This window comes from Chiloscyllium plagiosum, unplaced genomic scaffold (assembly GCF_037043375.1).
Source record: "Chiloscyllium plagiosum isolate Xiang-an unplaced genomic scaffold, Cpla_swu_hap1 HiC_scaffold_23, whole genome shotgun sequence".
In the NCBI taxonomy this organism is placed as follows: Eukaryota; Metazoa; Chordata; class Chondrichthyes; order Orectolobiformes; family Hemiscylliidae; genus Chiloscyllium; species Chiloscyllium plagiosum.
Window position 1 is genome coordinate 58,213,822 of NW_028270161.1, and position 24,341 is coordinate 58,238,162.

General features: G+C 43.2%; 1 protein-coding gene across 1 annotated transcript in view; it reads left to right on the plus strand.

Moving 5' to 3' along the window:
- The window catches only part of vezt (vezatin, adherens junctions transmembrane protein), a 105,812-nt gene that overhangs the window by 13,549 nt on the left and 67,922 nt on the right, over nt 1–24,341 (plus strand). Inside the window, exon 2 of the mRNA XM_087999721.1 lies at nt 14,625–14,756. Coding sequence (XP_087855847.1) covers nt 14,625–14,756 — 132 coding nt within the window. The remainder of the gene's footprint in view (nt 1–14,624; nt 14,757–24,341) is intronic.

The window sequence follows — 24,341 nt, forward strand, 5'->3', positions numbered from 1 at the left end:
CTCTCTCTCTCTCACTCTCTCCCCCTCTCTCTCTCTCACTCTCTCCCTCTCTCTCTCTCACTCTTCCCCTCTCTCTCTCTCACTCTCTTCCCTCTCTCTCTCTCACTCTCTTCCCTCTCTCTCTCTCTCACTCTCTCTTTCCCTCTCTCTCTCTCTCACTCTCTCTTCCCTCTCTCTCTCTCTCTCTCTCTTTCCCTCTCTCTCTCTCTCACTCTCTCTTCCCTCTCCCTCTCTCTCACTCTCTTTCCCTCTCTTTCCCTCTCTCATCTCTCTCTCTCATCTCTCTTTCCTCTCTCTCTCTCTCACTCTCTCTTTCCCCCTCTCTCTCTCTCACTCTCTCTTTCCCTCTCTCTCTCTCTCACTCTCTCTTTCCTCTCTCTCTCTCTCACTCTCTCTTTCCCTCTCTCTCCTAATTTCTTCTCATATGTCACAGTCCTCCACCCTGATATGTATATGTGTCATCCTTCCCATTGTGAAGACCAATGCCATGTATTCAATTAGGATGTAATCCCGTCTTCTGGGTACACATACAGATTACCTCAGTGCTTCCAATGAAACCTGCTCTTTCCATCGTTATTTTATTCTTTTTTTAAATCTCTTTTTAATTTTTCATTATTTGATAGGCTTTCTCGTGCATTCTCTTTGCTTTCCTGCTTTTTTTTTAAGTCCCCTCGAACTTTTTATACTCGAGCGATCTGTGATCATGAGTCCAGCCTGACCAACCATTCCTCATAGACAACTTTCTCATATCAGCTATTAGTCTCATAAATCTTCTCTGAACCACTTCCAAGGCAGTTGCAACCTTGCTTAAATGAGGTGACCACTGTTGTGGTCAGTACTTCAGATGCAGTCTCTTCACCACCCTGTATGACTGAAATATAACCTTTCTATTTTTGTACATTCAGTTCCCCTTGTGACAAATGATAACATTCTATTAGCTTTTCTCATTATGTGTTGTACCTGCATATTAACCTTTCGTTATTAATTCATGAGGACGCTTCTGAATCTCAGATTCATTGAGAAAATGTATTTTGGTATTCCTGTCAGAAAGTGCTGTTTCACATTTTTCTGTGTAATTCATTTGCCCCATCTTTACCAACTCTCATAACCAACTCTCATAATCTATCTATCTGTACCCTCCTTATGTCCTCTTCGCAACTTTCGGGTGGCTCAGTGGTTGGCACTGCACTTCACAGTACTAAGGATCCAGGTTCAATTACCACCTCTGGCAACTAACTGTCTGTATGGAGTTTGCACATTCTCCCAATGTCTGTGTGGTTTCCTCCGGGTGCTCCAGTTTCCTCCCACAACCCAAAAATATGCAGGACAGGTAAATTGGCCATGCTAAATTGCCCATAGTGTTAGGTGCATTAGTCAAGAGTAAATATATGGTAGGGGGAATGGGTCTGGGTGGGCTATTCTTCGGAGGGTCAATGTGGACTTGTTGGGCCGCAGGGCCTGTTTCCATACTGCACGGAATCTGATATAATCTAATCTTTCCTACCTATCTGTGTCGTCAGCAGTTTTGGCAACTGCATCCTCTGTTCCTTCACCTAAGTCATTTATATAAAATATAAGCAGTTGATACCCCATCACCAATCCTCTGTGCAGTTGATGCATCTTTCCAATTTGAAGTGACCTACTTATGCCTACTCTATGCTTCCTGTTAACCAGCCAAACCATACCAAAATGCACATCAGTACACCATAAGCTTTTATTTTTCATGATAACTGCTGAAAATGTGTTGCTGGAAAAGCGCAGCAGGTCAGGCAGCATCCAGGGAACAGGAGAATCGATGTTTCGGGCATAAGCCCTTCTTCATGATAACCTTTAGTGTGGCACCTTAGCAAATGCCTGCTGGAAATCTAAATACAGTGCAGTCACTGATTCCCCATTATCCACAGCATGTGTTACATTCTCAAAAGGATTGGTCAAATATGATTTCCCTTTCACAACATAGGTTGACTCTACCTGTAGTCCTTAAACTTGCTATAACCATTTCAAAAGCAGCTTTTAACATTTACCATGTGACAGATCTTAAGCTAACTCGCTTGTAGATTAGATTAGATTACATTACATTACTGTGTGGAAACAGGCCCTTCGGCCCAACAAATCCACACCGACCCACCGAAGCGCAACCCACCCATACCCCTACATTTACCCCTTACCTAACACTACGGGCAATTTAGCATGGCCAATTCACCTGACCTGCACATCTTTGGACTGTGGGAGGAAACCACAGTATCCTGCTTCTGTCTGTCCTTTTTTGAATACAGGAGATACAATCACTATCTGCCAATCTATCCTCCAATCAAGGGAGTTTTGGAAAATTTGAAACCAATGCACAACTATCTCATTAGGCACTTCTTTTAAGACTCTAAGATGAATTCCATCAGAATCCAGGCACTTGTCTGTTACAGTTCCAGCAATTTACTCAGTACCACTTATCTGTTGATTGTCATTTTTCAGACTTGAATTAGATTACTTACAGTGTGGAAACAGGCCCTTTGGCCCAACAAGTCGACACCGACCCTCCAAAGAGCAACCCACCCAGACCCATTCCCCTAACACTACGGGTAATTTAGCATGGCCAATTCACCTAACCTGCACATTTTTTTGGACTGTGGGAGGAAACCAGAGCACCCGAGGAAACCCACGCAGACGCAGGGAGAATGTGCAAACTCCACACAGACAGATGCCTGAGGAGGGAATTGAACCTGGGTCTCTGGAGCTGTGAGGCAGCAGTGCTAACCACCGTGCCATTGTGCTGCCCACTTCCTCCCTCTCTTCTATTACTTGATTTATAGCTGTTTCCTGAATGTTACTTGTATTCTCTTCAGTGAAGGCAGATTCAAAATATTATTAATTCTCGGGTCTCACTTTCTATGGGATACAACGCTCGCTTTGTTAACCCTTTTCTTTATGTTGTGAAACTTGAAAGGGCTCAGAAAAGATTTACAAGGATGTTGCCAGGGTTGGAGGATTTGAGCTATGGGGAGAGGCTGAGCAGGCTGGGGCTGTTTTCCCTGGGACGTCATAGGCTGAGAGGTGACCTTATAGAGGTTTACAAAATTATGAGGGGCATGGATAGGATAAATAGACAAGAGTCTTTTCCCTGGGGTGGGGGAGTCCAGAACTAGAGGGCATAGGTTTAGGGTGAGAGGGGAAAGATATAAAAGAGACCTAAGGGGCAACTTTTTCACACAGAGCATGGTATGTGTATGGAATGAGCTGCCAGAGGATGTGGTGGAGGCTGGTACAATTGCAACGTTTAAGAGGCATTTGGATGGGTATATGAATAGGAAGGGTTTGGAGGTATATGGGCCGGGTGCTGGCAAATGGGACGAGATTGGGTTGGGATATCTGGTCGGCATGGACAGGTTGGACTGAAGGGTCTGGTTCCATGCTGTACATCCCTATGACTCTGACTCTATTTGGAGAAATTATTACTATATCGATTATATTTCGGGTTCGCTCTCTCTCACTAACTTTTCCCTTTTTATTAATGTTTTGGTAATTCTTTGCTTTCTTTTATATTTTCCCCAATCCTCTGACTTGCCACATGTCTTTACACAATTATACGCTTTTCCTATTAGTTTGATGTTATCTTTATAACATATCGAATTAACCATGGATAGTGGGTTCATCCTTTGGAATTTTTCTTACTCATTGGAATTTGTCTATTCTGGGTTACCATGGTCATTATTACAATGATAGCCCTTGGTTTGTGTTTAGGTTCTTCTTGTAACCTTTAACTTTCACAAATGGGTCTGGTCTTTTAAAAAAAAATTCAAGATCAACTGTTGGGAGAGTCAATCAGCCAGTTTTCTTGCTTTTTGGTGCCAAGTGTATTGAAGATTCCTGTTGTTTAGTAATCTTCCAGGGCATCACTCTACTGAGGGCCTCTAACAGCTCTTTGAAATTCAACATGTAATTGCTTTTGCTGCTGTACTGTATTTAGAATTTGGATTTGTTTATAAATCTTTGGCAAATTGTGTGTGTTCCTTTTACTCTCAGAATTTAAAACACAGAAGGAAAGCTGCAACAGATATCCGCCAGTTCCAAACTGTAATATAAACATTTGAAACTAGAAAAGCAGTTTGCAGGAATTTCTCAACCCTGGTCACAACAAAGGCAGTAAAACTATGACACCTGTCACAATTGGTCTGTTTGTCCAGTAAACATGGTGCTTTGCAGATTAAGCTATGCCTCCACTTGTTTCAATTATGTAGTAACAGCTGTGTGGTGACTGGCAAAACTGTTTAAATAGTGATATAGTCACATCTGAAACATTGATATTTTGACCAGCATGCCCATCAACAACCTAATATTTCATGTCATTCTGTGCAAGTTACCACAAAATCCATTCTATTTCACTTTTTTAATAGAGTAAACGAGGGACACAGAACTTGGAAGCAAGAAGATACCATGCAGCTTATCAAGATTGCAGCACTAATCAATAGGATCATGAATGATCTGCTTGTGGTCTCAGTTCTGTTTTACTTGCTGCTCTTCATAATCCTCAACTCACCAGTCTATTAAAATCCAGCTGACTCAGCCTTGAGTAACTTCAATGACCCCAACCTACACTGCTTTCTGGGAAGAGAATTCCATATACTAAGGACTCTCAGAGAAAAAAACATTATCCTCTTTTCCCTCTTAAAAGTAAGACCTCTTATTAAACTGAGTCCCCTGGTTCAAGTCACTCCTACAAAGGGAAATTTCTCCTTGGAAATTGCCCTGTCAAGTACCCTCAGGATGATTTGTGTTTCAATAAGATCACTTCTCATTCTTGTGACCTTCAATTGATTGAAATGATCAATGACCAAACACTATGAACTGTTTCTCATCTATTTTCAAACAGGGAGGCCAAAATTGTACTTTGCACTCCAGACATGGTTTAAGCTAGGCCTGTGCAGCTGCAGTAAAATTCCTTACTTCTGTTTTCCGTATACCTTGCTGATTACTTGGCATACCTGCAAAGCTAACATTTTGGGATTCAAGTACTGGATCCCTTAGTATTTCCAAGTTCTGCAATCTCTCTCTGCTTAAATAATATCCTGCTTTTCTGTTCTGAACAAATTCACATTTTCTCCCCATTACACTCCATCTGCCAAATTTTTGCTAACTCACAGTCTATTTGTAATCTTTTTTGCAGTCTCCTCCTTACCTTGACAACTAACTTGTTAACTATATTGGAGTCATCAGCAAAATTAGCTGTCTTACATTCAGTCCTTGCATCTAAATGATTGATATGGATTGTAAGTTGCTTAGGCCTTCGCACAGATCCCTGTTGCACTCCACTAGTTACAGCTTACCAATGCGAAAAAGGCCCATTTTCTATATTTTTGCTTCTTGTTAAGTAAGCAATCTTTTATCCATTTTATATGCCCTCTCTCCACCCCCCACCCCACCCCACATTGCTAGTTCATTTTATTTATTAATCTTTGATCTGGCACCTTATCAAGTTGCAATACCAGTTTGCCTCAAAAAAAAATAATAAATTAGTTGAACTCAACTTTGTTTTCATAAAATCTTTTATCTTAGCCTGCTGGACCAACTTTCCTCATTCCTGAAGAAGGGCTAATGCCCGAAACGTCGATTCTCCTGTTCCCTAGATGCTGCCTGACCTGCTGCGCTTTTCCAGCAACACATTTCCATTTCATAAAATCTTGTTGACTCTGCCTGATCATGTTATGATTTTCTAAGTGTCCTGCTACAATCTCCTTAAGAATGGATTTTAGCGATTTTCCTGTGATAGATGTTAAGCCAACTGGCCTGTAGTTTGTTGATTTATATCTCTCTTTTTTTCTTGAATAATGTTGTATTTGTCTATTTTTCTATCTGCTGGGACCCTTCCAGAATATAAGGAATTTTGTCTGTACATGCCCTGCAGCAATTTCTTTTGAGACCTGAGGTAGCAGGCCATCTATCCCTGAGGACTTGCCATACTCATGGTCTAATAGCTTTCCCAGTAATTTTTTTTCTGGTGATTGTTTTAAAATCCTCCCTCCCTTTCACTTCTTGATTTTCAAATGTCTGAGAAATGTTATATCTTTTCCACAGTGAAGACCCAAAATATCTCGTCAACACTAGTGTTGGAGTCTCCATTTTTTGAAGTTGAGAAATGTGTTATGGAGATTATAGTGCAGGGGAGGACTGGAAAATGTACAATGTGGAAACAAAATATAGTATAGCTATACTATCTGATGCACAACACCTCAAAATTCCCCATACTCAGTTCTCTTAATTTCTGTTACATTAAATCAAACTATGCAGTTTAGTACCTCCACAATCTTTGACATAGTTGATCACACTGTCCAGCTCCAGTGCTTTGAGAGCCTCTCATTCCCCAGTAAATCGTTCATCTTCCTGTCTCTTCATCATTACACCTGCAGCCATTAATTCATGGTCCCTACCTTTTCCTAATTTATTTACTGGTCTTTGCCGACATTGCCTGAAGACACAGGATCAGATATCCCAGATGCATTGTTGATACTTAACTCGAGCTCTGCACTTACTCATTCAGCCTCTACACAACCTTTGTATCATCAGAGAACTAATCTAACATCTAGTGTTAAATGACTTGCAGTTTCTTCCATTAAAACACTTTATCTGCATCTGTCCTGTCAACCCACTGCCATCTTATCATTGGCACTCTAATCACTCCGCTTTGAAATCACAAGACTACACTCTGTTTCTCCACCTCCCAGTCTTCCTTTAGAAGCCTCCTTAGAACTGAACTTCTTGCTACACTTTTGCTTAACCACTGTAATGCCTCTTTCTTCAGATACAGTGCATTACCCTCCGCCATTTCTACCACCTACCAAAGATATATTTCCTTCCCCACCCCGATCTGCGTTCCACAGAGACCGTGACTCCCTTGCTAGGTCTACACACCCCCACCAACCCACCCTCCACACCTGGCACTTTCCCTTGCCGCCGCAGGAGGTGTAAAACCTTTGCACCCTCCCCCCCCCCCCCCGCCACACAGCTCTGTCCAAGACCCCAAGGATCATTTCACATCCGGCGGAGATTTTCCTGAACATCCACTCATCTCATCAGTTGTGTCCATTGCTCTTGATGTGGTCTCCTCTACATCGGGGAGTTAGAACACCGACTCATGGAGCGGTTCAGGGAACATCTCTGGGACACACTTACCAAACAACCCCACCGCCCTGTGACCAACCACTTCAACTCCCCTTCCCACTACCCCAAGGAGATGCAAGTACTCAGCCACCTCCACCCCTAACTGGAGGAAGAATATCTACCTCGGGACCCTACAACCACATGGCATCAACTTCGCCCTCTTCATCTGACCTGTCCTACATATATCCACCTATCACCTTCCCCACCCTCCTATTTATCTCTGAGCCATCTTCACCCTCCACATTCCTGATGAGGGACTTATGCCCAAAACGTCAACTCTGCTGCTGTACGGATGCTGTCTGATCTGTGCCTTTCCAGCACCACACGTTTCGACTCTGAATCTCCAGCATCTGCAGTCCTCACTTTGTTCTCTCTCTTTGGCGTCTGTTTTCAATGATTATATTTTTACAAAGTTCCTTAAGATTTTTTATTTTTGATGCACTGTACAAGTTTGGTCGTGTTGTACATGGACTCCGCTTATACAAATATTTAAACAAAACCTCCACTTTAAAGTGCTGCTCCTCAATGTACAATTTGAAACAGCTGCAGTTTGCAGCATAAACTTCTGACATTTGCTTACATTTTTGTTATGGTAAAATCTAGTACAAACAGTTTTCAGAATCATGAAATTTGTTGACATAGCTGAACCTATAATTTTTTACCTTGGTATGTAATGGTATTCACATCTGAATACTGAGAGTGCAAGAGTGTTTTAATACCAGAATTTAGAGCAAATCAATTTGCCTTAATCATTCCTATTGATGAATACTTATGTCCTCATGACTAGCTGCCACTCAAATCCATTCAAGCTGATTAAATCTTGCTCATGGACCAGCCATATAACAACTGCGGTTACAAGAGCAGGTCAGTGGCTGGAAATTCTGTGGCAAAAGAATTACTTCCTGACCCCTTAAAACCTGTTCACCAACTACAAAGCATGGGTCAAGAGAGTGATCGAATACAAACCACTTGCCTGGATGAGTGCAAATCCAACAACAATCAAGAAGGTTGATGTCACCCTGTACAAAGCAGTCACTTGTTTGGCAACTCAGCCACCACCTTAAACATTTTACTCATTTGACCAGTGGTGCCAGGTGGCAACAGTGTGTAACATCATGGGGATGGGGTTGTTGAGAAGAGGAGAAGATGTGGAGGGGATTGTTGAGGAGAGGGGAAAAATAGGGAAGTGTCTTTGATTAGGAACAGTTCTGGAAAACAGGGAAATGGGAAGAGACTTTTTGAAGTAAGGGGAAGATGCATAGTGTAGGCTTGTTGAAGATGGGGAGAGTAATTGTTGAAGGAAGGGGAACATGAGGGAGGGAGTTGGGGTGGGGCTTGTTGAAGAAGCAGAGAGATGGGAAGAGGATTTTTCAAGAGAGGGAGAGATGGGAAGGGGAGTTTCAAAGAGAGAAGATAAGGAATGATTTATTGAAAGGGAGAGAGGGATTTTGAAGAAAAAGAAGTGCTGAATAGATTGTGAAGAGATGGAGAGAGGGTTGTTAACGGGGCGGGGTGGGAATAATCGGAGCAAATTGCCAAGGGTAGATAAGGAGGGGATTGTTGACATGGAGTAGGGTTTGTTGGCGAGGGTGGAGATAGAGAGTGGGTTTTGGTAAAGGGAATGGAGATGGGAATTTGATAGGGGGGAGATGGGTTGGTGAATTGAGGGGACGATGAGGGGTCACTAGAGGGAGGTGAAAACTGGGGTGGTTGGCAGGGGAAGGAGGAAGATGGATAAGTTGACGGAGATTTGGGGATATAGGGGGTGTTGATGGTGGGAGAGGGAGAGTGGCACAATGGTAGAGGAAAGAGGACATGACAGAGGTTTGGGGGACAGGTTGATGTTGGGGGATGAGTTGGGGGTTTTGTGAAGGGGTGTACACTCAATTTCTTCCATCCCATTTGTTGCGGCTTGAAGATGTTTCACCTCACTGTCTGCAACTCTTGCAGCACCCCTCAAACTTATCCTTGGGTTCACATGAAGGCTGAAAAATGAAAATGCAGTCACATCAGAAGGAAGGTTGGCAGCACTAGCCCAAAAGGTCAAGGGGAAAGTGAGGGCTGCAGAGCTGGAGAAGTCAGAGTCAAAATGTGGTGCTGGAAAAGCACAGCAGGTCAGGCAGCATCTGAGGAGCAGGAGAATCGACGTTTCAGGCATAAGCCCTTCAGGAATATGGAGGGGGAAGGTGGATGACAGCCAAATAGGAGAGTGGGGGAGGGCCTAGGGGCGGAAGAGAGGTGGGAAGGTGATAAGTGGAAACTGGTAGGACGTGTCAGATGAAGAGGGCGGAGCTGTGTTGGAGGGCTGAATCTGGGATGAGGTGGGGGGAGGGAAGATTTAGAAACTAGTGAAGTTGATGTTGATGCTGTGTGGTTGTAGGGTCCCGAGGTAGATATTCTTCCTCTAGTTGCGGGTGGAGGTGGCTCATCTCCTTGAGGGAAGTGGGAGAGGGAGTTGAAGTGGTTGGCCACACGGCAGTGTGGTTGTTTGATGAGTGTGTCCCATCTTCCTTCCCACTGACTTTCCACCCCCAGCCTCCTATTTATCTCTTAGCCCTCTTCTCCCATCCACATTCCTGAGGAATGGTTTATGCCCAAAATGTCAACTCTCCTGCTCCTCAGATGCTGCCTGACCTGCTGTGCTTTTCCAGCACCACACATTTTGACCCAGAAGGACAGGGGTCACAGAGACATGGAAATGCCTCACCTGCACATTCCCCTCCAATCCACACACCATTCTGACGTGAAACTAAATCACTGTCCCTTTGCTGTCACTGGGAACTCTCTACTTAACAGCACTGTGGAAGGCAGCTCATTATTATCTTCTCGAGAGCAGTGAGGAAAGGATAAAAATGTCAGCTATATTGACAATCTATGAAATAATTTTTGAAAAAAATGATTGGACTGACCATTTAATTTAAACGATAATCACTCTAGGAAACAGAACCTACAAATTGCACTTAAACACTCCGACATTCAGTGCAAAGTCAAATTGCCCCAGCAATATCTTTGACTCTGTTCCCAACTGCAGCTTGTGACCAAGTATTCAAGTCCATGTAAACACAAACAGCCTAATGGATTACATTGCTGGACCTGCATTTCAGAGTTTGAGAGTTCAACATGCCAAATTGAGAAAGTTGATTAATTAAACCTGGTCGCTTATGAACTAGCAACTGAAAAAATCATTATGATGGGCTATGGCTTTTATTAAAGGTAACCGACTTGAAATGTTAACTTCTGTCTTTCCATAAATCCTGCCTGCCACGCACTGCCGAATATATTCAGCATTTGCTGATTATATTTCAGATTTTCAGCAACCGTAGTCTTTCCCATTTGACTAAACATTGATGGGGTGCTGTAAAAATTCCTTCCTCAAGAAAGGGAACAGCTCCCACTCTCTGGCTCTCTCACTTATTGGCCAACTGTGCCAGTCATGGCTCAGTTGGTAACACTGTCACAGAGTTAAGTTTCAGTCCAGATTTGAGTATACATGGGCGGTTCAGTGGGCACATGGGCATAGCTATCTTACAGCTCCAGGGTCCCTGGTTCAATTCCAGCCTTGGATGACTGTCTGTGTGGAGTTTGTGCATTCTCCCCATGGAAACAGACCCTTCAGTCCAACCCATCCATGCTGACCAGTCCCACCTGCCAGCACCTGGCCGATATCCCTCCAAACCCTTCCTATTCATATACCCATCCAAATGCCTTTTAAATGTTGCAATTGTTTCCTCTGATTGCTCTGGTTTCCTCCACAACACAAAGATGTGCTGGATAGGTGGATTAGCCTAGGAAATGCAGTATTATGGGGATAGGGTAGGGGGTGTGGGTTTGGGTGGAATGCCCTTCAGAGGGTCATTGTGGACTCGATGGGTTGAATGACCGGCTTCCACTCTGTAGGTGTTCTTTCATATTAGTAAAGTGCTGTGCTGTTGCAAATGCCATCCTTCAGCTGAGATATTAAACTGAGGCCCGGATTATTCTCCCAAATGGGCATAATAGATCTCACGGCACGATTTTGATGAAGAGGTGGGCAGTGTTTCTGTCTCTTGCCAATACTTATATCTCGGTTATCATCATGAAGGAGATTATCTGGTTACTGTTTTGTGGGAGCTTGCATAGTGCCAATTGGCTGCTCCATATCCTTCATTACCAGAATGACAACACTTAAGGTACTTCATTGGTTGTCACTTGCTTAGGAACCTCTAGTCTTTCTTTCAGGACAACTCAGGATGGAAAATAAATTTTTTTTTGCCAATGATATTAACCTCCTAAGACTTAATTTGGAACAAATACCTTTATACATCTGTCTCAAATTTTCCTTTTGATCTGAACTTGATTGACAGTTAAGAATCAAATTAAATATTTGATTTAAGATCTGAATATTCAGGGATGAACTGTTGGTGATGCCAAAGTTAATTTTATTTCAGCAAGAAAAGAATTTAATCCAACCAGTCTCAATTGTATTCAGGCATAATGCCTAGAGAGAAGAGAAGAATGCCCTCTCAAGAAAGATAACAGTCATCTTTCTTGATAATAACTTGAGTAGCTTCAGGGATATAGTTTAGTGCAGTATTCTAATCTAGAGTTTCACTGAGTACATGAAAATGTAGACAAGCGAAAGATGGTAGCGTCATTCCCTCCCTGAAATCTCAAATTTATTGCTCTACAACCTGGAATCTGGGACTGTACAATAACTTTAAGGGTCTGCCCCAACGCATTCTATTAGGTAATTGTTTTTAAAAATCACTTGGCATTGCTGATTATGTTAGTATTTTTAATGGAGAAAGTGAGGTTTGCAGATGCTGGAGATCAAAGTTGAAACTTTATTGCTGGAACAGCACAGCAGGTCAGGCAGCATCCAGGGAACAGGAGATTCGACGTTTCGGGCACAGGCCCTTGCCTGTGCCCGAAACGTCGAATCTCCTGTTCCCTGGATGCTGCCTGACCTGCTGTGCTGTTCCAGCAATAAAGTTTCAACTAGTATTTTTAATGCACTTCCTAATCACCCATGAGCAGGTGGTGGTGAGTTGCCTTCCTATACTGCTGCAATTTATGGCGGACAGTTTCACCCACAGTATTGTTTGAACTGAGTTATAGAGTCATAGAGATGTACAGCATGGAAACAGACCCTTCACGTCCAACCCATCCATGCTGACCAGTCCCACCTGCCAGCACCTGGCCCATATCCCTCCAAACCCTTCCTATTCATATACCCATCCAAATGCCTTTTAAATGTTGCAATTGTACCAGCCTCCACCACTTCCTCTGGCAGCTCATTCTATACACATACCACCCTCTGTGTGAAAAATTTACCCCTTGGGTCTCTTTTATATCTTTCCCCCTCACCCTAAACCATGAAGGAACAGTGATATATTTCTAAATTGGCATGATATGGCTTGAAGGGGAACTTCAGGTTACGGTGTTCCCAGGCCCTGGTCTTTCAAGGGGATGGGGCTTACGGATTTGGAAGGTGCTGTCAAAAGAATCTGCTTTCTGATAAGGCAGTTTAGACAGTTCATTATGTAACAACTCTTAATACCTCAAGTTATTAAATATTGTTGAATAAATTATGCTGCGTTTTTAAAAAAAACGCAAGAACATTTTTACACTTTGAAACAAAATCTCTAATTCCGTCCCTGCTCACGATTCTTGCTGAAGGCAGCAATTTGCGAAAGTTCAATGGGTGTAGTTACCTTCCGGGATATACCCAAAATGTTTAGTTTTATTTAATGTTTATACAGTGAGCATCTTGGCAAAACCTCACATCCCTGTCCAACTTTATCCTCACTTGGTATTCATTTACATATATGAATCACCTGATGGAATCAGTACCAGCAGCCCTATCACTTTTTATCCATTCCTTCTGAAGTCAATTAATGATCCTCTTCTGTCACCCCAACTGAGCTTCATTAACTTCTACATTTACCAATTAACTTCAGAAGGGTCCTAGTGGCACAGCGATAATTCCCTACCTCTGGACCAGGTTGCCTGGGTACAAGTCCCACCTACTCCAGAGGTATGTCATAACATCTCTGAACTGGTTGATATAGAAAACCTATATTTGATTATATCAAATACAGGCAGAAACCATTGTGCTATGATCCTGCTGTCCCATACAAAAGTCCCAATTAAACCGAGACCCCTCTGGCTCTGTCCAATTGAGTGCTGCAGAACATGATAGCTCTGTTCACTGGTGTCCAGTTTGTGATTCCGAATGATGCCAACAGCAGGGGTTCAATTTTGGTAGCTGGTTAAACCGGTTAAAGTTACCTGAAAGGAACTCTCTTCCTCAACATTTTTTCCCCTCACTTGAGGTGAGAATATGCATAGGATATAAGCAGACAGGGAAAGAGTTAAGTTTTGAGTTTTGTGAAACAAGAGGTTCAGCTGAGCATGACTCAGAATAGATAACCACTTACAGTTAACAATGGGATGCTGGAGGCAAGAGTAATGGGTTAACAAGGTGTAAAAGCATTCATTATGTAGAGCCATTTAACAAGATGAGGTAGCATTGAGTATGTAACGTCAGTTAATAAGGTGGAAAATATTCATTATGTGAAGTCAGTTATTTATTGTGTAACAGCAGATGGCTTAATATTTACTATTGACACTCGCTGATTGTAACGGTCACCCAATCAATATGTATGGTGCCTTATCTGGATGCTCCTCCCCGTAAAATGACTGTATAGTTCATTTAGAAACAGCTGTTCCAGAGAAGACCGTGAACTCATGTCTCTGTGCTCATGGGCGATCGTTATCATTCTCTCTCCCTCCAGGACCCGGCATAAAGTTGAAGGCGGTAAAACTATACTATGTTTCTGAGCGTTTTGCTTCGACTAAAGTGGGGGGATAACAGGACGATAGAGGCATGGTGACCCTTAAGTTAAACCATCACCAGTCATCTCTCAGCTCAATAGTAGCCCTATTGTCTAGTTGGAAAATGTGATTAGGAAATAACGATATACAGATCAAATTTCAAATTTAAACTGTAAATTTATAGTTTAATTGTAAAATTGAAATCTGAACCAATTTAAACCCTCTGGTCCTGTTTAATTAATGCCAACATGACAGCTCAGTTTGCTGGATAGCTGGTTTCTGATGCAGAGTGATGCCAATGGCGCAGATTCAATTCCTGTGCCATCTAAGACCCCCACGAAGATCCCTTTATTAACCCCTCCGCTAGCCTGAAGCTCGGTGACTCTCAGTTTAAGTCACCACCAGCCATCTCTTTCTGATGACAGAGCAGCCCTATGTTTTTCTGGAACTATGGTGATTTTATCTTCACATGATTCATTGCGTCCACAAGTGGTGGTATACTTTGTGATCGTAGATTTTGGTCTTAAACAAGAATGAGAAGCATTCGTAAGTAACAATGCATTTTTTTTTGATAGCTTGAAAGGCTAATTGAAAGTGTGATCTGCTGTTGCACTGCTTTCTTAATATGTCACTTATTTTATTTCCCTTTTATCTATCAGAACTCTCCTTTGTACCAGTATTTGCAGGATGTGGGACACACTGACTTTGAAATCTGTCCAACTTCATCATGGGCGGAAGAATGCTCATCAAACGAGGAGCCAAATGAACTGGATATCCCTGCCACGCCAACAGTGAGTGCTTAAAACTCTGAAAGGAGGGAAACATTATGGGAACTGACTCTATGCCTATATTAAAGACACCGCATCCTTTCAGTTAATATCTGCCAAAATTGGCTGTTTATTTTGCCTTTTGTGTATAAGTTTAACCCTCAGACACTTGTGTAAAAATTTGTGTATCGTATCTCTGTTGAAGGTTTTCTTGAGCCATATGTACAATAACCTGTTTAAGCAACAATAGCTTGCAATTACATAGGGGCTGTAATGTAAGAAACTGTTCCAAAGTGCTTCACTTAAGCAATATCAAGAAATATTTTATGCCAAGCCATATAAAAAAAATTAGAATAGATGCCCAAAAGCTTAGACAGAATTGTAGGTTTTAAGGAACATCTTCAAGGCGCAGAGAGGTGGAGAGATTGGTGATAGAATTCCCGAGAAGATTTCATGGAATGTTGAAGGAGCTTAGAGAACTTGAGAGGGACGGAACATGCAAAAATCCGAAAGCGGGAAATGAGAATATCAGAATTTGAGGCATTGGGACGAGGAGTCAAGACCAAGTCAAGGAGCACAGCTAATGGGTTTCAGTGGCATAAAAATATTTCTCCACTGATTTATTTCACATTGTAAAAGGTGAGATTCTTCTTAGTTTTCAAATATTGTATGTTGTCTCCATCATAAAGCAAGCATTTCATTTTAGAGTCATAGAGATGTACAGAACAGAAACAGACACTTTGGTCCAACTCGTCCATGCCGACCAGATATCCCAACCCAATCTAGTCCCACCTGCCAGCACCCGGCCCATATCCCTCTAAACCCTTCCTATTCATGTACCCATCCAGATGCCTTTTAAATGTTGCAATTGTACTAGCCTCCACCATTTCCTCTGGCAGCTCATTCCATATACGTACCACCCTCTGCATGAAAAGGTTGCCTCTTAGGTCTCTTATATCTTTCCCCTCTCACCCTAAACCTATGCCCTCTAGTTCTGGACTCCCCCACCCTAGGGAAAAGACTTCTATTTATTCTATCCAGGACCCTCATGACTCTATAAACCTCTGTAAGATCACCTGTCAGCCTCTGATGCTCCAGGGAAAACAGCCTCAGCCTATTCAACCTGTCCCTATAGCTCAAATCTTCCAAGCCTGGCAACATTCTTGTAAATCTTTTCTGAACCCTTTCAAGTTTCACAACATCTTCCCGATGGGAAGGAGACCAGAATTACACACTATTCCAAAAGTGGCCTAACTAATGTCCTGTACAGCCACAACATGACCTCCCAACTCCTGTACTCAGTACTCTGACCAATAAAGGAAAGCATTCCAAGCGCCTTCTTCACTACCCTATCTACCCGCAACTCTACTTTCAAAGAGCTATGAACCTGCACTCCAAGGCCTCTTTGTTCAGCAACACTCCCTAGGATCTTACCATTAAGTGTATAAGTCCTGCTAAGATTTGCTTTCCCAAAATGCAGCACCTCGCATTTATCTAAAACTTCATCTGCCACTTCTCAGCCCATTGGCTCATCTGATCAAGATCCTGTTGTAATCTGAGGTAACCCTCTTCGCTGTCCACTACACTTCCAATTTTGGTGTCATCAGGGCGGCACGGTGGCACAGTGGTTAGCACTGCTGCCTCACAGCGCCAGAGACCCGGGTTCAATTCCCACCTCAGGCAACTGTCTGTGTGGAGTTTGCACATTCTTCCCGTGTCTGCGTGGGTTTCCTCTGGGGTGCTCCGGTTTCCTCCCACAGTCTAAAGATGTGCAGGTCAGGTGAATTGACCATGCTAAATTGCCCGTAGTGTTAGATGAAGGGGTAAATGTAGGGGAATGGGTCTGGGTGGATTGCTCTTCGGAGGGTCGGTGTGGACTTGTTGGGCCGAAGGACCTGTTTCCACTCTGTAAGTAATCTAATCTAATCTAATCTAATCTGCAAATTTACTAACTATTCCTCTTATGCTAACATCCAAATCATTTATATAAATGACGAAAAGTAGTGCTGATCCTTGTGCCACTCCTTTGGTCACAGGCCTTCAGTCTGAAAAACAACCCTCCACCACCACCCTCTGTCTTCTACCTTTCAGCTAGTTCTGTATCAAAATGGCTAGTTCTCCCTGAATTCCATGAGATCTAACCTTGCTAACCAGTCACCCACGGGGAACCTTGTCGAATGCCTTGTGGGCGGCACGGTGGCACAGTGGTTAGCACTGCTGCCTCACAGCGCCAGAGATCCGGGTTCATTTCCCGCCTCAGGCGACTGACTGTGTGGAGTTTGCACGTTCTCCCCGTGTCTGCGTGGGTTTCCTTCGGGTGCTCCAGTTTCCTCCCACAGTCCAAAGATGTGCAGGTCAGGTGAATTGGCCATGCTAAATTGCCCGTAGTATTAGGTATGGGGTAAATGTAGGGGTATGGGTGGGTTGCGGTTCGGTGTGGACTTGTTGGGCCGAAGGGCCTGTTTCCACACTGTAATGTAATGTAATCTAATCTAATCTTACTGAAGTCCATATAGATCACGTCTACCGCTCTGCCCTCATCAATCCTCTTTGTTACTTTTTCAAAAAACTCAATCAAGTTTGTGAAACATGATTTCCTATGCACAAATGGTGACTATCCCTAATCAGTCCTTGCCTTTCCTAATACATGTAAATCCTGTCTCTCAGGATTCCCTCCAACAATCTGCCCACCACTGATGTCAGGTTCACCGGTCTATAATTATTTGGCTTGACCTTGCCACCTTTCTTAAATAGTGGTACACCGTTAGTCAACCTCCAGTCTTCTGGCACCTCCCCTGTGACTATCGATGATACAAGTATCTCAGCAAGGGGCCCAGCAACCACTTCCCTAGCTTCCCACAGAGTTCTAGGGTACACCTGATCAGGTCCTGAGGATGTATCCACTTTTATGCATTTCAAGACATCAGCACTTCCTCCTCTATAATATGGACATTTTTCAAGATGTCACCATCTATTTCTCTACGTTCTATATGTCACATGTCCTTTTCCACAGTAAACGTGCTCAATACTTTGAAGTAGAATAAAAATGGAATGTAATCTCTTCAATCATTTATATGGAATTAAGAAATAGTTTGGTTGTTTTAAATGATGGAATCTTCCCAGCCCTGAATGACATGGGCAATAATGAATCAGGTGGGAAAATATGGCAAGATCAGAAAAATGTGACTTCTGACATCAAGAAAAATAGTCTGTCTTTTCCATACAAGATTTTACTGGCTGCATTGAGAATCTTGCACGTGAATAAAGAGGGACCTTTTTACATGCATTTTCATCTCATTGGTATCTATTCCCACCACACTTAAAAGCAATTTGCTTCTCTCTCACATGGCTGAGAGAAACTAGATTGCGTTAATTCCTGACATAAAGTTCTAAGCAGGCTTGCATCTTTTCTGGGTGTCCATTTTAGCTAGCATTCCCCAACATTTCCGGGCATACTCTATGGACAGCAATGCCCTGCACCCCTTGACAACAGAGGTTGGCGTCAAACATGCATTAGCCTCACCACATCTTGGCATATCTCCAACTCATTTATAATACAGTGGATCACTTTAATACTGCACTTTAGAGCTCACTGATGCCTTTCATTTACATGTTGCATAAAGGGCAAGCACCTATTTCGTGTATTCTAACAAGGTTCATCTTAGGGCTGATAGCTTGCTTTATTAGCCCTAGCTCACTTTGTACAGCATCTCTGCATTACCTTGCTTATTTGCACACAACTGCCTCAAGCAGAGCTTACAGGCTTACAATAATGTCTTGCCTTGCCTTGTAGTGCAGACACAAAACCAAGCAGCTTGTCACATTTACTGGTAGTGATCATTCATGGGACAGATGGGATGCTGTATGACACTGCTGCATTCATGTCACACCCACAGCATATGCCAGTGGCTTAAATGGCAAGTACATTGCATGTGCTTCAACCAAGTGGTTGTCTCTCAGATTTGAAAGGGAATAGTTCCTCTGTCATTTCAAAGGTAGCTGTTGTTAATCAGGGGCCACATTAAGTCAAGGCATAGTCTGATATTAGTGCAGAGGTTTAAACGTAGTCAGTTGGCTGCTACGGGTATTTAGGGGCCAGAGATTCCATATGATTATCGTCCTGAGTGTGGGCTGTGTTCATTGCTTCGATCCAGTGCAAAAGTCGAGAGTTGTTGATAAGTCATTTGGGGGCTGCTCACTCATCAATTGGGGTGTCCTTCCAGGTCAATCAGGAGGGTAGGCCAAGGTCAGTCCTGAGGGCTTATGGTAGGATTGGTGCTGGGTCCTCTACTTTTTGTCATTTACATAAATGATTTGGATGCAAGCATAAGAGGTACAGTTAGTAAGTTTGCTGATGACACCAAAATTGGAGGTGTAGTGGACAGCGAAGAGGGTTACCTCAGATTACAATGGGATCTTGATCAGATGAGCCAATGGGCTGAGGAAGTGACAAACATATTGACAAAGTTTGAGCAGTGGATGTGGTATATATGGATTTTAGCAAGGCAGCTGATAAGGCTCCCCATGGTAGGTTCAATCAGAAAATAAGGAGGCCTGGGTTGCAGGGAAGCCTGGCTGTCTAGATACAGAATTGGCTGGCCTATTGAAGACATAGGATGATGGTAGATGGAAAGTATTCAGCCTGGAGCTCAGTCACCAGTGGTGGTCCACAGAGATCGGTTCTGGGATCTTTGCTCTTTGTGATTTTTATAAATAACTTGGATGAGGAAGTGGAAGGGTGGATTAGAAAGTTTGCCGATGACGTTGAAGGTTGGTGGAGTTGTGGATCGTGTGGAGGGCTGTTGTAGGGTGCAACAGGACATTGACAGGATGCAGAGCTAGGCTGAGAAGTGGCAGATGGAGTTCAATCTGGAAAAGTGTGACGTGATTCATTTTGGAAGGTTGAATTGAATGCAGATTACAAGATTAAAAGCAGGTTCTTGGCGGTGTGGATGAACAGAGGGATCTTGGGATCCACTGCATAGATCCCTCAAAGTTGCCGACCAAGTTCATAGGGTTGTCAAGATACATGGTGTGTTGGCTTTCATTAGCAAGGGGGTTGAGTTTAAGCACCGCAGGGTTATGCTGTAGCTCTGCAAAGCCCTGGATCGATCACAAGAAGGACATGGAAGCTTTAGAGAGGGTGCAGAAGAGATTTACCAGGATGCTGCCTGGAATGGAAGGCATGTTTGATGAAGAAAGGTTGAAGGAGCTAGGGTTTTTCTCACTGGAGCAAAGAAGGATAAGAGGTGACTTGATAGAGGCGTACAAGTTGATGAAGGCATAGATAGAGTGGATAGCCAGAGACCTTTTCCCATGACGGAAATGCCTATCATGAGGGGGCATAATTTTAAGGTGACTGGAGGAAGGTTTAGGGATGATGTCAGAGGTAGATTCTTTACACAGAGAGTGATTGGTGTGTGGAATGCAGTGCTAGTAGAGTCAGATACATTAGGGACATTTAAGTGACTCTTGGATAGGCACATGGATGATAGCAAAATGAAGGGTATTTAGGTTAGTTTGATCTTAGACACTTTAGCAACTCTTGGATAGGCACATGGGTGATGTTAGAGTAGGATAAAAGATCAGCACAATGTCGAGGGCTGAAGGGCCTATTCTAAGTTCTATGTTTTATCCCCACAACATTACCTGTGTCTCTGGATCCTGAAGAAGGGCTTGTGCCCGAAACGTCGATTCTCCTGTTCCCTGGATGCTGCCTGACCTGCTGCGCTTTTCCAGCAACACATTTCCTTCTCTGGATTAATAGTCTTATGATAATACCACTAGGCAATTGCCTCCCCTTACATGTCTACATAATACTGATTTGCGTATAATTGCTTGGTTGTACAGAATTTAAACATTGTTCAAATGAGACATGAACTCAATGCATTTCATCTTCCACTCGTCAGGACTGATTTTGGAAGATTCGGCAACTTAAACATGAAGAGAATGCTGATTGGTTGGATTATGGTTGGTATGGAGATACAGCAAGAACTGTTAACTGTCTTCCCTGACGTAGTCATAGAATATAGAACAGTACAGCGCAGAATAGGCCCTTCGGCCCTTGATGTTGCGCTAACCTGTGAACTATTCTAAGTTTGTCCCCCTATACTATCCCATCATCATCCATGTGCTTATCCAAGGATTGTTTAAATCTCCCTAATGTGCCTGAGTTAACTACATTGGCAGGTAGGGCATTCCATGCCCTTACCACCCTCTGAGTGAAGGAACTGCCTCTGACATCTGTCTTAAATCTATCACTCCTCAATTTGTAGTTACGCCCCCTCGTACAAGCTGATGTCATCAACCTAGGAAAAAGGCTTCCACTGTATACCCTATCTAATGCTGTGATCATCTTGTATGTCTCTACCAAGTACCCTCTTAGCCTTCTTCTTTCCAATGAGAACAGACCCAAGTCTCTCAGCCTTTCCTCATAAGAGTTTCCCTCCAGACCAGGCAACACCCTGGTATATCTTCTCTGCACCTTTTCCAATCATTCCACATCCTTCCTATAATGGGGCGACCAGAACTGTACACAATATGCCAAGTGCGGCTACACTAGCCGTTTGTAACGTTGCAGCATGACATTGTGGCTCAGGAACTTAATCCCTCTACCAATGAAACCTAACACACTATATGCCTTCTTTACAGCACTATCAACCTGGGTGGCAACTTTCAGGGATCTATGTACATGGACTCCAAGATCCATCTGCACATCCACACTACCAAGAATCTTTCCATTGACCCACTTCTCTGCCTTCCTGTTATTCTTCCCATAGTGAATCACCTCACATTTAGCTGCATTGAACTCCCTTTGCCACCTCTCAGCCCAATTCTGCAGTTTATCCAAGTCCTCCTGCAACCTGCAACATTCTTCCACCCTGTCCACTACTCCACTGATTTTAGTGTCATCTGCAAACTTAATAATCCATCCACCTATGCCTGCATCCGAGTCATTTATAAAAATGACAAACAGCAGTGTTCCCAAAACAGATCCTTGTGGCACGCCACTAGTAACCAGACTCCATGCTGAATATTTTCCATCAACCACCACTCGCTGCCTTCTTTCAGAAAGCCAGTTTTTAATCCAAACTGCTACATCACCCTCAATCCCATGCCTCTGCATTATCTCCAAAAGTCTACCATGTGGAACCTTATCAAAGGCTTTCCTGAAGTCCGTGTACACCACGTCAACTGCCCTACCCTCATCTATATGCTTGGTCACCTTCTCAAAAAGCTCAATGAGGGTTGTGAGACATGATCTGTATAAAAGGTTTAGAGGAAGCAGAATTCTTACAATACATCCTGCACTTTTTTTAAAGTCAGTTATTGGAAGGCCCTATGAAAGAGATGGTGATCCTGGAGAATAAAGATGGGTTTGTCAGATGAGCTGATCAGTGGCAAATGGAATTCAATCCAGATAAATATGAGGTGATACAGTTGGGCAGGACAAGGCAAGAGAATACATGATAAATGTTAGGACACCCGCACCAACCAACCCAACCATCCCGTGGCTGAACACTTTAACTCCCCCTCCCACTCCGCCAAGGACATGCAGGTTCTTGGCCTCCTCCATCGTCAGACCATGGCAACACGACGCCTGGAGGAAGAGCGCCTCATCTTCCGCCTAGGAACCCTCCAACCACAAGGGATGAATGCAGATTTCTCCAGCTTCCTCATTTCCCCTCCCCTCACCTTATCTCAGTCCCAACCCTCTGACTCAGCACCGCCTTCTTGACCTGCAATCTTCTTCCCGACCTCTCCGCCCCCACCTCCTCTCCGGCCTATCACCCTCACCTTAACCTCTTCCACCTATTGCATTCCCAATGTCCCTCCCCCAAGTCCCTCCTCCCTACCTTTTATCTTAGCCTGCTTGGCACACCTTCCTCATTCCTGAAAAAGGGCTTATGCCCGAAACGTCGATTCTCCTGCTCCTTGGATGCTGCCTGACCTGCTGCGCTTTTCCAGCAACACATTTTTCGACCCTGGGATACACCAAGGATCAGAGGGATTTTGGTGCGCATATACACTGGTTCCTTAAATTCGTGGGTCAGGTAGAAAAAGTGGTTAAGAAGACACATAGGATACTTAGCTTTGTTATCTGAGGCACAGAGTTTAAGAGCAGGAAGGTTATACTGGAACTGCATAAAAAGCTAGAATGTTGTGTGCAGTTCTAGAATCCACATTATAGGAGGGATGTGGTTGCAGTGGAAAGGCTGCAAATGAGATTTACCAGGATGTTGCTGGGCTGGAAAATCTTAGTTATGAAGAGAGGTTGGATAGACTGAGGTTGCTTTCCTTGGGGCTGAGGGAGGCCATGACTGAGGGTTCAAAATTGAGGTGTGTAGATAGAGTAGACTGGAAGGAACTTTTCCCCTTGGTGTAGAGTTCAATGAGCATGCGGCATAGATTTAAGGTAAGTGGCAGGAGACTTAGAGAGGATGTGAAGAAAACCTTTTTCGTTCAGAGGTTGATGGGAATCTGGGTGGTAGGCATAAACCCTCAACATTTAACAGCTATTTATGCATGTACTTGTAATGTCAAGGCATAGAAGACTATGGGCCAAATCCTAGAAAATGAGATTAGAACAGTTAGGTGGTTATTTTTGACTGCCACAGACTAAAAAGCCGCAGAGCCTTTTTTTTGTGCTGCAGATCTCAATCTCTCTATGATGATATTTTCCTAGCCAATTGAAGTTAATATCATGGGGATGTAGCATCATACATATTCTCCCCACCAGCCAGTCGCTCTGTGCACATGCGATTATTTGGCCAGCAGCTGGTCAGCAACGTGCCCTGATGCATTTGCTTTTGTCATCCAGTGATTCGATATTTGAGAGTCTCATCTAGGGTTCAACTCCTCTGATAGTGTTTTTCTCCCTTCTTTTACACACTACAATGCATTCTTCAATTTGTTTCTAATGTATTTGTCAGTCTTCCTTGGACAACTGAAAATTGTTAATTGAATGTGAACATTAAATACACAGTAACAATCCCTTATTGCAAAGGAGCAGCATGATTGTTTGAGAGAGCAGTCTCATTGATTGGAATTGAAAATGAGAGATAAAACTTTCATATATTTAAAATCACAACAGCTTTTGATTTATTTTATTGCCCCCTATCAAACACAGTAGTTGAGTTGTTTGTGTTGTATTATACTGGAAACAATGTGTGACAGAAGTGCATGCACAAATTGATTTCATTTCAGAAGTAGATAGAGTCAGAAAACACCAATGGGCCTATCTCAGCTCATCCTTCTTAATTATCTTAATCCCAGGAATGAAAGGCTTAACATACGAGGAACATTTGAGCACTCTGGGACTATACTCGGAGTTTAGAAGGATGATGAGGGATCTGATTGATTGAAACTTTCAGAATACTGAACGGCTTGGACAAAATGGACATTGGGAAGATATTTCCACTGGCAGGAGAGACGAGGACCCGAGGAAACAGCCTTAGAGTAAAGAGAAGACCTTTCAGAACAGAGATAAGGCGAAACAATTTTAGCCAGAGAGTAGTGAAACTGTGAAATAAATTGGCACAGAAAGCTGTGGAGGTCAGGTCATTGAGTATATTTAAGACCAAGATAGAGAAGTTCTTTGTTGCCAAG